The sequence below is a fragment of the Melanerpes formicivorus genome, unplaced genomic scaffold (assembly GCF_026170545.1).
Source record: "Melanerpes formicivorus ecotype bairdi unplaced genomic scaffold, bMelFor1.0.p_v2 SCAF_6, whole genome shotgun sequence".
Classification (NCBI taxonomy): domain Eukaryota; kingdom Metazoa; phylum Chordata; class Aves; order Piciformes; family Picidae; genus Melanerpes; species Melanerpes formicivorus.
Window position 1 is genome coordinate 512,310 of NW_027142358.1, and position 13,310 is coordinate 525,619.

The window sequence follows — 13,310 nt, forward strand, 5'->3', positions numbered from 1 at the left end:
CCCTCTGATCGTTCTCGTGGCTCTCCTCTGTATCCACTCCCTCAAGTTCATATGCTTCCTACATTGAGGGCTCCAGACCTGGACACAGTACTCCAGGTGAAGTCTGAGCAGAGTAACATGGCAGAATCACCTCTTTCTGCTGGCCATGCTTCTTTAGATGCAGGATGTGATTTGCCTTCTGTGCTGCAAGCTCACATTGCCTGCTTGTGTCCAGCTTCTTGCCCATCAGCACCCCTATCTATCCTTTCTATCTACCCTATCTACCCTTTCTATCACCTCATTCCCCAGTTTCTATTGATAGTGAGGATTGTTCAGGCCCAGGTGCAGAACCCTGCTCTTGTTGAACTTCATGAAGATGACAAATGAAACATAGCTATTGTACGTTTAATGATGCTCCAGAAAGTACATACAAGGAAACTCTGAAGCATGAAACCATTACCTGAGGAGATTTAATTGAGCAAATGGATACAATGCTTGATGAGGGATTCCTGAGTTGCCACTCTTACCTGCTTTCTCTTATTTTGTCTTAAATGTGGTATGGTTTTTAAAGATATGGCTCTCCCTGGCACCAGTATTGGGCTGGGTTAGGCTTCAGTGGGACACTGATCTCTGCGTCTGCAATAATGTCTGCACATCTTGCTATCAAGTGCACTGAGAGCAATATTCACATGTCTTTATTGCTTCCCAATCTCTGCTTGTCAGTGCTACCCCACCAACACCTCACTTAGACCTCCAAAATCATGTGAGATGTGCATCCCACTTTTCACTGCCTAGGTACGGTTTTGGGTACTTCTCACAACATGTGACTATGGCCCTGACAGGGCACTGTGATCTTCAGCTTCCTCATGAAATTTTGATTGATGCTAATGGTTAACATGTATGTGGTAGCTCTGCTAAAATCAGAGCTAGGCTGGACAGCTATTATTTCATACTCTCAGCTAAGGCCAGTGTAGCTGAGTCCCTTGTGTGACGAATTGAATGGTTTGAGGCTGCAGCTTTCGGGGGATCAGCTAGGGTAAGAAGTGCTCTGCAGATGCAAAATGCCGTGTATTAAATCACCCTTGACTGTGCTTGAGAGGTGGTCAGTTCCGAGTCGGTGCTTGAAAGGAAATTTGAAGTAGACATCTGCCCTGAGCTAGTGCAGACACCATGCTTCTCCACAAAGTCAGAGTAATACCCGTAACATGTACTGGATTTGGTGCTGAATTTACAGTGGTGGGTGCTTTGTTTGTCTGATAGAACAACACTTCCATGTTTCCCAGACAAGCTGTGTGACGTTTCTTCCTTCCTGCCACTACTCCCCTGCAATGTACTAAGCCAGCTGATGTAAAGCCAGTGAGAAGAAAAAACACTATTTTCAGACCCACTACAACTGAGTCTCGCATAAGGGCCAACCTAATTAGCTGCCCTGGGTGTTCAGAGCATGTAGAGGACTTGGCTTGTGCCATCCTTTTCAAAATCTCTCCACCCACAGGGTTTTTACATTTGAATCATTACATTTCGACTGATTTCCTCTTATGCTGATCAAATAACAAACCATTAAACCCACAGATTCCAAACAACCTGTTGCAATGACCACAAAAATGACAGACTTCCTAAGAAATAAGCAGCAAAGCTGAAGTCTCTCTGGCCCCGGAGCAGCACATTTGACAGGCTGACCTTCTCAAAAAGCCTTTTTCTTTGGGATGAAATTTCCAAAGGAGGGAGATGGCAAGGAAAAAGAATGCTTTGTTGTCCTGTCATTCTTTTTCATCTGTATATTAATTTTGGTCTAGATAAAATTTAAGGGGCCTTAGCTCTTAATCTTATGTTTCAGACTGAGAATCTAATTGTGCTTCAAATACATATGTGTAACAAATTGTTATTTGGCTCTTCTCATTATATTTTTAAAGGGAGATACTGAGCTCCCTGGGAAAGGGTCTTATTTCTGAAACTAGCAGTCACATGCCTTCAAATCTTCTCCTTCTGCATTATTCAAAACACCTACAGCTGAGTGTGTAGCTTAGGCAACCTGGCTTGATATTGAATAATGTAGTCACTGCCTTGACATTCGGAAAGATGTCTGTACCCAGCAAAATGCTATTTTTATGCTCGTTGTCTTGTTGCTTGAGGGATCAAGAAAAATTAGCCTGCATACAGTATTTTATTTTATTTTATTCTTTTTTTTTTCTCTCTGAAATTGTACAATTTGGAGAAGTGTTTTTGTGTTCCTCTATTGTTTCTTTTCTTTTTCCCCTCTGCCTCGGTTAATTATCTCAATATATTTCTAAAGCCTGCCATTAATTGCTGTTGAAGTGCATTTAATCTGAAGCAAAAGTTTCTCCTATTTAAAGTCTCTTGTCAGGAAACCAAGCGTTAGGGTTGTTTGGTTTCTTATTTCCGAGGCTGTTTAATGGCAGCATAAATATTCAGCCTGGCTCTCAATAGGTAATTAAAGCTGACTATTGGCCAGATGTTCCCCTTTGTTCCCTAGAGCGGAGGGAAGAACGGGGAGCAGTAGTCCCAGTGCTCAGTGTCCCAAGGCACACTGCTCTCAGGTTTGGCAGGTTGTGTCAGTGATCCCCACCTCGCAGCGTGTCCACAAGAAGATAAGCTTACAGCTGCTGTGAGTGGTGGAGTGAGATGGTGTTCCACCATCCCTGCATCTTTTTCGTGTCTACAGCATTGATGAAGGGTTTTGAGATGAGTCAGGTGTGAGGCAGTTTGCTGCTTCAATTTTAACTTTTGCCCCACGCCCTCTGTCCTCAGAGGCAATAAAACCTACAAGGAACAGAGCTAATGCCACGAGAGGAGGAAATCAGGGAATAGAGGGAGGTGTTGAGTTAGCACCTGCAGTCTGGAGGATTTTGCTTCAAAATTCCCTACTCCTCAGGGATTTCATAGGGATCCTGCCTTCTGTGAGTGCCAGCTTTGGTGGGAGGACTCAGAGGAAACTTTGGGTGGATTTTAGCTTGTGGTGAATGTCAGTGACCTCCTGAGCTGAGCTAGCAAGCAGCTAAGGCTAGGCTTGGAGTTAATGCCCTTATTTATTCCAGGTGAACTGTTGGCAGTACTTTAAAAATGGGAATGGCTGCTGAGGCTGGAAGGTATAAAGGAGAACTAGACCATGAAGCATGGGAGGAAAACAATTTTCTCACTCCAGGATTTTTCATGGGAGGATACTAGCCTCATTTTTATTCTCAGTCTTGCAATGGCTTCTTACTTAGTTTGGAAAAAGTCTTAAAACTTACTTATGGATCAAGTGACAATAGGGGTGTCTCTCTCCCAGGTCCTGGAGACCAGCTAATTAGCTAAAAATCACTTGAATCGAGAGACTCTGGCCCTGATGCCACTGCAGAACTCCATGGGAGAGTTCATTCCAAATTGAAATGAATCCCATGCTGTAAAAGTTACCCTGATATGCATGATTTAGGGGGATGTCTTAATGATTTGTGCCCGTTCAGGTTAAAAGGCACAGGGCCACCTCTGCAAAGATGATGGCTCTGTCCCAACAGAAACTCAGCACCCTTTCCACAGCTCACAGGGATGAGGCAGTGTCACTTTCGTTCGCGGACGGGGTGCTCTTTTCATAGCTGTCACCGGGAGGGTTTTTCTGCTCCAGTAGCCGTGAAATCCGCATCTGGAGCTGGGCTGGGCTGCCCCTCGGAACTTCCCCCCCGCCCCCTCCTCGCCTATCGCCTCCGAGCGGCAGCCGCAGCCCCGCGTCCCTTGTGCGGCTGCGGGGAGCGGGCGGGGAGGGGCCGCGCAGCCCCGCAGCCGGCGCGGGAAGCCTGTGAGCGCCGGGTCAGCCAAGGCTTCCCTTTGCCGCTCCGCACCGTCTCCAGGAAGGCGCAGCGGGGTGGGGACGAGAGGAAGGAGCGGAGGAGCCCCCCCGAGGTGGGCAGCACAGCTTGGGCGCCGGCCCATGCCTCGGCGTGTGCAGTGAGCGGGAGCCGCGGAGCAACGTCGGCGGGCGGCCGGGGCCATGTCGGAGCCGGAAAGCGGTGCCGCAGGTAAGGGGGTAGCAGCCCCGCGGCCGCCGGGCCCCCGCCGCAATGCAGGAGCGCTGCCTGCGGCAGGCGCGGCAGAGCCCGGGCGCTGCTCCGGCGCGGCCCCGGCTTATCGGGGGAAATGATCTGGAGCCGGAGCCCCGTCCGGAGGTGGGGAAGGCGGCAGACAATGTCCCCGCGGCGGGGCCGGCCCCGCCGCCCCGACTGTGTCCGTGCAGGCAGGGCCACCGGCCCCCGTCGCTTCCCCGGCGGGGTGCGGGGTGTCCCCGCGGGCACGGACGGCTGCGGCAGCGGCGATCTGGGTGTGGGGGGGGGAGCCTGGCGTGGAGCTGAGCTCCGCGGAGCCCCACGCCCGCTGCAGAGCTGCCGCGGCGCATCGCGTCCCTGGGGGAAGCCGATGCAGCAGAGCGGGGGGCGGAGGAGGGCGGGGGGAGGGGGGGTCCAGGTGAAAAAACAATGCGGCGGAGCGGTCGGGGCGGGCGCGGCCCCAGCGCAGCATCCCTCCCCGCTGGGGGGCTTTGTGGTTCCATCCTCCCCGCGGGTCCGGGTCCCGCGGTCCCAGCAACGGCCCGGGAGAAAAGGGGGAGGGCTTAGACTAACAATCAGGGGCTGGAATAAAGGAAGGCACCCTTTTTAGCGGATAGCCGCATACACTGAAAGAGAAAGCCCTGGCCATTTCGGTGGGAGAGATAGCTTTGGCTGATATGAGAGCCTGAGCATCCTGGCGCAGCCTCGGGGACCAAAGAGTTCCCGGCGAGGTGCAAGGGTCGGATAAAACCCGAGTGGTGGTTCTGCTTTACCACTTTAATGGGTCCGCGAGTCTCCGACTTTGCAAACTTGACACGAGCCGAGAAGATCTGAGTCTTGTTTCGTCTAAACCAAGGATTCTGTCTTTTGGTCCGCTTCTGACTGCACAGTGCCTAATAAAAATAACACAGCCTTTGCAGGACAGGGGTGGTCTCTTCTTGTGTGGGAAGTAACTGGGGGAGGGAGGAGGGTTCCTAGGATACAAATGATATGGGTGAATAACCCTAAGGGAAATGCAGAGTCAGCCTGATTTAATTCGATCTATCCATCCCTTCATCCTCACTGTATGCTGCAAAGATTTGAGGAAATGGTAATGCTAAACCTAAGGTTCTGGCAGTATTGTATGGGGAAACTTAAAAGGTTGATTTTGGACAGGTCATAATGAGATTTGGGAAATATTTTGAATAACATAGTTTAGTTGTGGTGCAAGTGGAATAAGAGAGTCATAAAGTATCCATTAAAAAAACCCCAGAAAACAATACTTAAAAACTAATTGAATCTTCAACATGACTTGCTCTACTGGGTTCCCTCTCCCCTCCCAATCTAAATGTTCTCTTAGTGCTTTCGAAATAAATCTCTAAAGCCTGTTTGGTTTCAAGTAACCTTTAACAGTTTTCTAGCATGCAACTGACAAAGGGAAGAACAGAGTGACAGATTCATTTGTCTTCTGGGTGACAGGGTATCTTCTAGGTGATAGGGTTTGTTTTCTGCAAAGTTGCAAGGTTAGTGCAATGCAATACTGAAATTAAATAACTGGTGGCATGGGGAGAATCTGTGCAGGAGGGTTTTTGCTAAAAGACAGAGGACTGTGTAGTAGAGTGATTTATTATGCCAGAAATCTTTATGTTCTTTACATGCACTGGAATGCTGAAGATGTCATGGGGACAAGAAAAACAGGCTTTGAGGATAAAATGTGATGTAGTGAGCGCTGTTGCATTGACAGTGAAGCTGCAGTCACTTATTGCAGCGTAGTACAATGCGTAGAAGAAAGGTCTGTATGTAAAATAGCCAAGTGTAGTGCAGTGCCTGCCAGTCAGTTTTATAGCTTCAGTTAACACAGCACTGCGGCATCTGCAGCTTGGTTAGCATGAGCCTGGATGCAACGGTTTATACCCAGGAGCTGCTGCTTGTAAAGCTTCTAATTATACTGACTTCTGGCATTTTTAAGGCCTTTGGCTCATAATTGGGTGATGCCGATTCAGCCGACAAGTAGTGTCACCCTATATGCTTTCAGTCTGGATATTCAGTTCCTTCCCACTGGGACAGCGGAGCTGCTCTGCTCAGTAACTGCAAAGTTTCCTCAAAGCTGCAGTCTGCTGTAGTGAGGTCCCAGGAGGTCTGTTCTGTCCAGAGGCTGATTTAGCCAATGCTTGCATGGTAGCTTTAAGCTAGTCTAGAGGGGGTGTTTGGGTGTCTCTCTAACACAACTGTTTCTGGAAGCTTGAAAGGACTTCTGCAGCCTTGGATATTGGCTGAAGTTAGAGCTGCCTTCAGGAGGCCAGTTCTGTGCAGGAGGATCAGAATGCTGCCTCAGCTACAAAAGACCTGAGCCCTGCATGTAAATGTCAAGATTTTGGATGTATTTCACTTCCTGACCATGTCACTGACAGCTGGGGCTATATGAGAGTTGACTGGTGTCTCATCTTGTGCTCTATTCTGCCAAATGATTTTTTTAGTTTGGTGGGTTTTTTTCTGTTGAGTTGACATGACCTGCCATGGCCAACTTCTCCCATTTAAATGGGAGTGCTGTTGAAATTTTTGAGGCCCTTTATGGACTTCATATCTGTGTAAGAATTAAGTCTGGATGATGATGATGATGATGATTATTATTTATCTAAAGTTAGAAGTCTGGGCAAATATTTTCAATTTTCCAGTTCTTTATTCTTCTAAATTCCCTTTTTGCTGTCCTATGCTATGATTTCACTTACTCTATCTGTAATTGCACCCCCAAAGATTTCCTCTTCTTAAAAATACATTTATTTTTTTTTATTGTAAAACAACAGCAACCAAAGGATCCCATCACCTCCATTTTCTGTACCTGAGTTGGTTCTGCCTTTTGATGATGTGTCAGATGGGGCTTCACAAGTGTTTGGCTTCAAAGAGCACAGCATTTATTGTTTTAGAAGCTTCTCTCCATGGCTGTGGTAGTCTGTTGGTATTGTGAAAGAAGAGATTTGCTTTCTTGGATATTCAAAAAAGCTGTGCTGGCTATCAGGAAACAGGAATAAGGGAAAATGTGAAAGAATTAATAATGTACTCAAATGATGCAGCAGGAGGAGGGAGGTCATTCTGTCCCTGTACACTGCACTGGTTAGGCCACACCTCGACTACTGTGTCCAGTTCTGGGCCCCTCAGTTTAGGAAGGAGGTTGACTTGCTGGAACAAGTCCAGAGAAGGGCAACGAAGTTGGTGAGGAGTTTGGAACGCAAGCCCTATGAGGAGAGGCTGAGGGAGCTGGGGTTGCTTAGCCTGGAGAGGAGGAGACTCAGGGGTGACCTTATTGCTCTCTACAACTACCTGAAGGGAAGCTGTAGAAAGGCAGAGGTTGGTCTCTTCTCCCAGGCAGCCAGTACCAGAACAAGAGGACACAGTCTCAGGATGTGCCAGGGGAGGTTTAGGTTGGGTGTTAGGAAGAAGTTCTATACAAAGAGAGTGATTGCCCATTGGAATGGGCTGCCTGGAGGTGTTCAGGAGGAGACTTGATGGAGTGCTTGGTGCCATGGTTTAGTTGATTAGGTGGGTTGGATTGGTTGATGGGTTGGACACGATGATCTTGAAGGTCTTTTCCAACCTGGTTGATGATTATGATTATTATGATTATGATTATTATTAACAAAACCAGTCATGACCTTAATTAGGTATGAAGCAAGATGACCTTTTGTGGGAGCTTGGATTTATGCCTTTTTCATTTTTTTTTTAAAGTAAAGTAAATGTTGACATTTTCCGTATGCAGCTTAATGAAAGTTTTAGAGTATCCATAAATTAACTTCAGTTGCTTACTGATACAGCTTCTGTATGGCCCTTGTCACTTTCCTATTAAACAGCATTGCTAGCTGAAAAGAGAAACGGATTGAACTCCAGGTTAGATCACTATGGTGCAGCTTGTTCAGCTGTATTTCTCCAGTGGTGAAAGAGAGAGGTAGCAGGAGGGCTTGGAATCTGTTCCAGCAATGAGCTCTGAAGTCCATCGTTCATGATTATAAATGGTAGCTTGCTTCACAGATGTTTTACTGAAGAGTGTGCAGCTGTTCGGTGATGTAAGGCCACAGATGTTGGGTGTTGCGCTGAGGGAATGCTGCTGCCAAGGATGAACCTCAGTGATCTGAAATGCCTGTGGCATACCTGCAGACTTTATTGTCTTCACTGTGACAAGTGTCTTGACTCCTAGGTGACTAAACTGACAGTGGCTCTCCTCAGTGACCAGGCATATTTTGATCTTAAGAACATTCCACACTTGTCATTACTCAAAATACATCACCTCTGGCTCATGTGCTGTGCTGTTAAGAAACTCAGTGATATGCATTTGCAATAAACGGGTGCAAGTTTTGATTTTTGCCTCAACTACTCTTAAAGCCCTGATTTGACAGAGTTTTAAAATTGGGATGGCAGTGGTGAGCTGTGTAAGTTATTGGTATTAAAGCAGGAAATTCCTTCAAAGTCTGCCTCACAGGGATTTGAGAAAGGTTTTCATGTAAATGGAAAGGAAAAATGCAGTCAGTTCTAATCAAATAAGCAAGTAAATAAACTGAAATGCTCAGAATAGAGGGGCCAGCATTCAGACTAGAAAGCCTTTGTTCTTCCCTGAGGACTTGGCTTAAATATCCTTACTCAGGACTGCATCAGGGCGTGTCAAGGACATCAGAGAGCAGCTTTATGAGCTGCATTGGTCTGCCCAGTCATCGGTGCGCTGCTGTGATCTGCTCGTGTGCAGGAGTCATTTGGTGCTTGTTGGCCCAAATCAGTAGCTCTGTTGTGATTGATTTGCAGGGCTCTGGGCACATGGATCAGTTCGAAAGGCATCTTAATTTACAACAACAGGAGACCTCGAGGGGCTTTTTCTTAGAGCTGTTTTTTTCTGTTTGTAGTTCTTCAGTGCCTGTGTCAACACTCTCATACTGTGCTCTGCAGCGGCAGCTTCCAAGGAATACTGAGAGAGATTCCTAGTAATTGTTATCAGTTGGAGTGCAGAAAGAAGTGTGTATGTGAGTGGTATTTGTAATAGCAATCCCATGTCATCTGAGGGAGTTTCTTCACTTAATCTCTCTGAAGAAAAACTCTCTATTGCAGGAGTCTACCCAGCCTGCATTAGTTTCCTTGGAGAAAGAGGCAGAGATAAATTACTCTCCTGCATGTCACTTCCTTCTCCCACAGGGAATAATCTGGGAATACTGCTTCAATTTGCCTGCTTTTTGATACATCTTGCATCCTTAGAGCAGTTCAGGACTACTGTCTGACATGGAAGCCATTGCTTTCAAAAGATTTTACAGTACCAAGCAATTCTTGCCCACCTGTCCCACACAGCCTTTCCTCACGAAGATCTGTGCATTTGTATCCACACACACTTTGGTTTTTCCTGTTCCCTGTGTGGTCTGAAGAGTGAGTATTCGGGGGTGTCTATCCTTGTTACAACAATTGGGCTGTTATTTCTCTATTAAGAGATAATGATAACATTAAAATCACGGTTTCTTCAGTACACCCTTGCTATCTCCAATTCCTGTGACAATTTGGTCTTGTGGATTTCATCATCGTTTGAGGACCACTGGTGTTTTCTCCGCACTTAAATATCAAAAATACCTGTGGTTAGGCTAGGCTGACAGGCAACTAGCCCTGTTCCCTGGTGCCAAACAGATCCAACAAATTTAACATCTCTCCCTCAAGTTTCCATGGATACCTTAGTAGAGCACATGCTGTAATCAGAACGGCAGGACATGCCATTTACAAAAGCTTTCAGTATTTCCATTATGGAACTGTTGCATTCAAAAACCCAACCTTTTGTAGTAGCAATCTTGCTTACTCAGCTATGCCTCTGTTATCATTTTAGCCATAGGAACTCCTTTGCAGGCTCCTCTATTGGCTTGTTGCTGTGGTAGGATAACTTTGGTGGTGGTTATGTGGTTGGTCAGTGTTGGTCTTTGTGTGGTGTGCATGCACAGTCATGGCAGTTGAATATAAGCCTGAGGAGCCCTAGTTTAAAAACCTCTGGAAATGGATTTTTGGTGGGTCTCTGTGTGGTGTATATGCACAGTCATGGCAGTTGAATGCAAGCCTGAGGAGCCCTAGTTTAAAAACCTCTGGAAATGGATTTTTGGTTGGTCTCTGTGTGGTGTATATGCACAGTCATGGCAGTTGAATGCAAACCTGAGGAGTCTTAGTTTAAAAACCTCTGGAAATGGATTTTTGGTTGGTGGCTGCTGTACAAATCCTAAACATATACTTTCTTCAGTCTGTGGCCTCTCTCTTAAGGTATTTTCCTTTAAGCCTGATTATCAGCTCATCTGTTTTCAAGATTGTAAAATAAAAATACTAGAGAAATACAAACTTACTTTGGTTTAGCTGTAAAGTGTCACTCAAGCTAAATCAATAGCTGTGGACTATGGATTCACAGATGACCTTGCTAATGAATTGTCAAATGCAATACCAATTTTTTGCAGTTTTCTCACAACTAACTTTCTCTTGTTTTCCCACCTTTGAACAAAATCAGGTTTAATAGCCTTGGGGAATATCAGAGGATTTATATATAGCGTTGTTCATGCTGACTAGTGTGGGAAGTAATGGTTATTCTAGTCTGGCTATTCTTTTTACCCCATCTCCCTCTTTCTTTGTGCAGTTTGGCTTTTGGGTTTATTTACTTTTTCTTGGTTTTACTTTTGTTTTGTTTGTTGTGGTGTTTTTTATTTCATTGGTTTGGGGTTTGGTTGGGGGCGGGGGGGGGGGTGTGTCAGGGTGAGGTTGGGGAGAGAGGTTTTCTCTTGTCAGGACTACAAATGCCTGAATCACATTTGGCACTCCTGAAGATTACCAAAATGAAGGAGACAGTATCACAATATGACTTAGGTTGGAATGGACCTTGAGGATCATCGAGTCCAACCTATCAACACAGACCCCATGACTAGACCATGGCACCAAGTGCCACGTCCAATCTCCTCTTGAACGCCTCCAGGGATGGTGACTCCACCACCTCCCTGGGCAACCCGTTCCAATGACGAATGACTCGCTTGGTGAAGAACTTCCTCCTCACCTCGAGTCTAAACCTCCCCTGGCACAGCTTGAGACTGTGTCCCCTTGTTCTGGTGCTGGTTGCCTGGGAGAAGAGACCAACCCCTTCCCGGCTACAACCACCTTTCAGGTAGTTGTAGAGGGCAATGAGGTCCCCCCTGAACCTCCTCTTCTCCAGGCTAAACCATCCCAGCTCCCTCAGCCTCTCCTCACAGGGCTGTGCTCAAGGCCTCTCCTCAGCCTTGTTGCCCTTCTCTGGACACGTTCAAGTGTCTCGATGTCCTTCTTAAACTGAGGGGCCCAGATTTTCAAGTATTTTTTTCCAAATTCTAAGAAAAAGGAGTCACTGCATTCACCCAGCTTGATGCATTGCAAGATACTTCATGAATCTAGGAATGCTTGACAACTAAATAACCTTTCTGCATTTGCAGTAAGTACCACCCCCAAAAAGCGTTCACAGTCCTGTGTGCTGGACACGTGGTCTGGAAAAGCTGAGCCCTATTTCTTGTTCAGTTTTTGAATACTATTTCCTGGAATCCTTTGATTTGGAAAGGTAAACCTAGCACTGAGTTGTTTTCAGGATGCCATTACATCTTGAGATGGTTTGTAAATAGGAGCCTGCAGTAAACCAGAGAATAGATAACTCTCTGATATTTTGATCTTGAGTTCTAGAAACAAAAAAAAAAAGGAACCAACTATCCCACCCTCAGCTGGTAAGTGGTGTTTTTCCCAAAGAAAGTGATTAGTGTCACAAATGCTCTGGTTTGTGAGTGTGGCCCTGGGAATTAGAGCATAATCTTATTAGTGCCATTCCTGACAACCTTGCAGTGAACCAAGTAGATGAGGTAGATGATGACAGACATGATGATGAAGGAGAAGCAGCAGGAAACCTTTGCTAAGGAAGATACTGTTTCACAGAACCTAGGTTCTGTACATCTGTGTCTTGTTTTCTGCTCCTGTCTTTCTGTTTGGAAGGAAGGAGGGAGGAGATGAGACATACAGGAGAACTGCTTACAGAGGCAGATAGTGTAAGGAAGCCTAAAGGAGGCAAGTTCGTAGGAAAGCTTGTTGAAGGAAGAGAAGGTTAGTGAGTACATATTAAAGGGGTCTATTACTGAACTATACTATACCTATGCCATATATAGATCCTGGAAAGTTATCTTCTACTTTGAGCTGCAAAATCTGTTGTTAACCCACCTTTATCACAACATGCAGCGTGCTCTCTCTAACATGTAAACCAGAATCAATTTTGTTTCTCCTGGCAGTAGTACAGGGGTGTGGAAGAGCTGGAATGTAGGAAGAGAGTGATTACTACAAGACACCTCTGCTAAGTTCCCCAAACACCAGGCTGTGGGGTGTGAGGAGGTACTGAGCAAGTTGGAACCATGTCAGGACTGGGAGGGAAGAAGGAGCTGATTGATCACAAAAGCTGGAAAGCTCTCTGGTCATGCAAGGTGGAGCTGAATTCAAGACCTTACAGTGTAGATGGGGAATAGATGCTTCAGAGCAGACTTAGCTATTGGTAAGGACCTGGCTAATGTTTTACAGACCCAGTTGTGAAGTGTGCATGGTTTAGTTCGTCTTACCAAGCATTAGCAAGGTCAGCTCAAATCTGGGTAAAATAGTTTAGCCTACATCCTGTAAAAACCCCACCAAAACCCAGAAGTGAACATAACCCATGGGGCCTTTTCAGAAGGTTATTTTGCAAGTTCCTAGAATCAACAAGGTTGGAAAAGACCTCAGAGATCATCAAGTCCAACCTGTTACCTAACACCTCATGACAACTCAACCATGGCTTCAAGTTGTACATCCAGTCCTTTTTTGAACACCTTCAGGGACAGTGACTCCATCACCTCCCTGGGCAGCACATCCCAATGACCAGTTACTCTTCCTGTGAAGAACTTTCTCCTCATTTCCAGTCTAAATTGCTCCTGGTACAGTTTGAGACTGTGTCCTCTTGTTCTGGTACTGGTTGCCCGGGAGATGAGACCAACCCCCACCTGGCTACAATCTCCCTTCATGTAGTTGTAGACAGCAATAAGATCTCCCCTGAGCTTTTTCTTCCCCAGGCTAAGCAACCCCAGCTCCCTTAGCCTCTCCTCATAGGGCTTGTGCTCCAGACCTATCTGTGACCATTTGAGGCTGTGCCTTTAAGAAAGAGATAGTGCTGGGACACTATGACCCCCACACTATCCCCAGCCTCGTTGCCCTTCTCTGGACACGTTCAAGTATATTAATGTCCTTCTTAAATTGAAGAGCCCAGAACTGGACACGGGACTCAAGGTGTGGCCTCTTGTA

At 46.3% G+C, this 13,310-nt stretch overlaps 2 protein-coding genes across 2 annotated transcripts in view; one reads left to right on the forward strand and one right to left on the reverse strand.

Moving 5' to 3' along the window:
• ENO4 (enolase 4) overlaps positions 1-3,966 on the reverse strand; it is a 79,058-nt gene extending 75,092 nt beyond the window's left edge. Inside the window, 1 exon segment of the mRNA XM_068139264.1 lies at positions 3,541-3,966. Within this exon segment, the coding sequence (XP_067995365.1) occupies positions 3,541-3,966 (426 nt within the window).
• Positions 3,708-13,310, forward strand: part of HSPA12A (heat shock protein family A (Hsp70) member 12A) — a 71,414-nt gene continuing 61,811 nt past the window's right edge. The window contains exon 1 of the mRNA XM_068139286.1: positions 3,708-3,992. Coding sequence (XP_067995387.1) covers positions 3,965-3,992 — 28 coding nt within the window. The 5' untranslated portion in view covers positions 3,708-3,964. The remainder of the gene's footprint in view (positions 3,993-13,310) is intronic.